Source organism: Monopterus albus, unplaced genomic scaffold (genome assembly GCF_001952655.1).
Source record: "Monopterus albus unplaced genomic scaffold, M_albus_1.0 scaffold211.1, whole genome shotgun sequence".
In the NCBI taxonomy this organism is placed as follows: domain Eukaryota; kingdom Metazoa; phylum Chordata; class Actinopteri; order Synbranchiformes; family Synbranchidae; genus Monopterus; species Monopterus albus.
In genome coordinates, this window is record NW_018128091.1 from 160,385 (window position 1) to 163,090 (window position 2,706).

At 41.3% G+C, this 2,706-nt stretch overlaps 1 protein-coding gene across 3 annotated transcripts in view; it reads right to left on the reverse strand.

The window, feature by feature from the left end:
* Positions 1-371: 371 nt before the first annotated feature.
* Positions 372-2,706, reverse strand: part of LOC109970961 (radixin) — a 68,222-nt gene continuing 65,887 nt past the window's right edge. For all 3 annotated transcript variants that reach the window (XM_020618929.1, XM_020618927.1, XM_020618928.1), the window contains exon 15: positions 372-1,043. In XM_020618929.1, coding sequence (XP_020474585.1) covers positions 879-1,043 — 165 coding nt within the window. In that variant the 3' untranslated portion in view covers positions 372-878. The remainder of the gene's footprint in view (positions 1,044-2,706) is intronic.

The following is a 2,706-nucleotide window of genomic DNA, read 5'->3' on the forward strand; positions in this document are numbered from 1 at the left end:
TTGGAGGGAGCTTAAACTCTGCGTTGCTCAGCGACAGCCCCGAAACCTGACAGATCTAGAGGAGATCTGTGTGGAGGAGTGGGCCAAAATCCCTGTTGCAGTGTGTGCAAACCTGGTCAAGAACTACAGGAAACGTTTGACCTCTGTAATTGCAAACAAAGGTTTCTGTACCAAATATTAACACTGATTTTCTCAGGTGTTCAAATACTTATGTTCAGCAGTGCAAGACAAATAAATTCTTTAAAAATCATACAATGTGATTTCCTGAAATTTTTTTTTTAATTCTGTCTCTCAGAGTGGGAATGCACCTACAATGTGAATTTCAGACCCCTCCATGATTTCTAAGTGGGAGAACTTGCAAAATCGCAGGGTGTTCAAATACTTCTGTTCTTCACTGTATTAAAGCTTTGCAGACAAATGTGCCAACAAGCTACAAATGGCCATTTTACTTTGTTAAGTAAAAACACAATAATAGCCAATTCTGACCAGTCTCTCATTTGATTTAACAGTCCTGTTGTTGTATAGTTATCATACATGCAAGCATTAAAACTGTCAGCATTTTACAAGGAAGGAGTCCATGTTTGACAGGATATGTCACTTGTTATTTTTTTTAACATTAAAAGACCTGTGCTTCTTTGTGGTGGGGGTGGAGCTCTAAAAAGCAGGTAGCAATGTGACTGGCCAATCGCTGCTAGGCAGAGCTTTGGTGAGGCTGAAGCTACAAAGCCCGTTAGCTGGTCTTCCTCCTGGACTGAACCAAAGCAGGAGTTCCTGGGGTGGCAGTGCGCTTTGGGCTTTACAGGGAAAGTGAGGAGTTGACATGGCAATGAGACTAACTGCCCACTAACTGCCCTTCTGTGTCCACCCTCCATCCCAGCTCACATGGACTCAAACTCATCAATACGCTGCTTGGTGTTACCCTGGCGGATCTGGCGCAGGGTTTTGTATTTGTCTCTGCCTGCTCTAACGTTCTCGGCGTGCAGCATGTCGTTCTGTGTTTTCTTGGTGTCGTCCCGGGCCTGGGCCAAGTCTGAGCTCAGAGCCTGAACACACGAGGGGGAAACAACAAAACACTGCATCAGTTCATGATTTTCTACAAAAATGGGAGCATTTATTATCATTGTCTGAGCCTCTAGGTTTAGTAAAAATTAGATAAGAGCTGTCTTACATATCATGTTCCATGTTTTACAGTTTAATTTGTGTAACAATATAAAAGCTCCCCTTTTATATTGAAAATGGTCTATGATGTGTTTCCATCTGTACTGGGATCAAAATATGACAAACTCTAAGGTTCATGACCACTGCCTACATAGTTACTGTATAGCAAGTAATCTGTGTTCACTGCAGCTTTCGGTGTCCTGAAGTAGTTTATCACCCAGTAAAGTCTGCAGGCACATCTTTTGTGCTGCGGCCACTTTACAAAGGCAGCTACATGACCATCTTAAATATTCATTTCATTTTGAGACATTTCTGTAAAAACAAAAAGGTACAGGATTCATATCAGCAGATGTGACATGCTAATGTTACATCTGCTGTTTCTCTGTGTAGCAGTGTTTTGCAACACCACTGGCTGATTCCTTCAGAACAAAAGGATCTGGCTCTGATCAGGGTGCCTCTCGTAGGTGTTGTGTGTCTGTCAGCTTGTTTGTCTAGGAACTCTTTAATTCCATTTGACTGCAGTACATCTGTACTTTACCTGAGACAGAAATGCATTTAAATTGGTTCTACATTTTTCATGCATCTTAATCTTTTTTATCACTTTTATCTCTCCCTGATTTGGTTTGTTTTTATTTTTAAGTTTAAATTTTTTTATTACATCATAAATTGCTGTATTATAATACATTCATTTTCCTGTTTTGACTACAGCATGTTGTTGTTGGTTTTCTATGTATGCCATGGGTTTTCAAGCAGTGGTCTGTGGACCACTGGTGATCCATGAAGGCATTGCAGGTGGTCCCTGATTTTAGTTTCAATGTGGGAATTATATACAGTGGGTACGGAAAGTATTAAGACCCCCTTAAATTTTTCACTCTTTGTTATATTGCAGCCATATGCTAAAATCATTTAAGTTCATTTTTTTCCTCATTAATGTACACACAGCACCCCATATTGACAGAAAAACACAGAATGTTTGACATTTTTGCAGATTTATTAAAAAAGAAAAACTGAAATATCACATGGTCATAAGTATTCAGACCCTTTGCTGTGACACTCATATATTTAACTTAGGTGCTGTCCATTTCTTCTGATCATCCCTGAGATGGTTCTACACCTTCATTTGAGTCCAGCTGTGTTTGATTATACTGACTGGACGTGATTAGGAAAGCCACACACCTGTCTATATAAGACCCTACAGCTCACAGTGCATGTCAGAGCAAATGAGAATCATGAGGTCAAAGGAACTGCCTGAAGAGCTCAGAGACAGAATTGTGGCAAGGCACAGATCTGGCCAAGGTTACAAAAAAATTTCTGCTGCACTTAAGGTTCCTAAGAGCACAGTGGCCTCCATAATCCTTAAATGGAAGACGTTTGGGACGACCAGAACCCTTCCTAGAGCTGGCCATCCAGCCAAACTGAGCTATCGGGGGAGAAGAGCCTTGGTGAGAGAGGTACAGAAGAACCCAAAGATGACTGTGGCTGAGCTCCAGAGATGCAGTCAGGAGATGGGAGAAAGTTGTAGAAAGTCAACCATCACTGCAGCCCCCC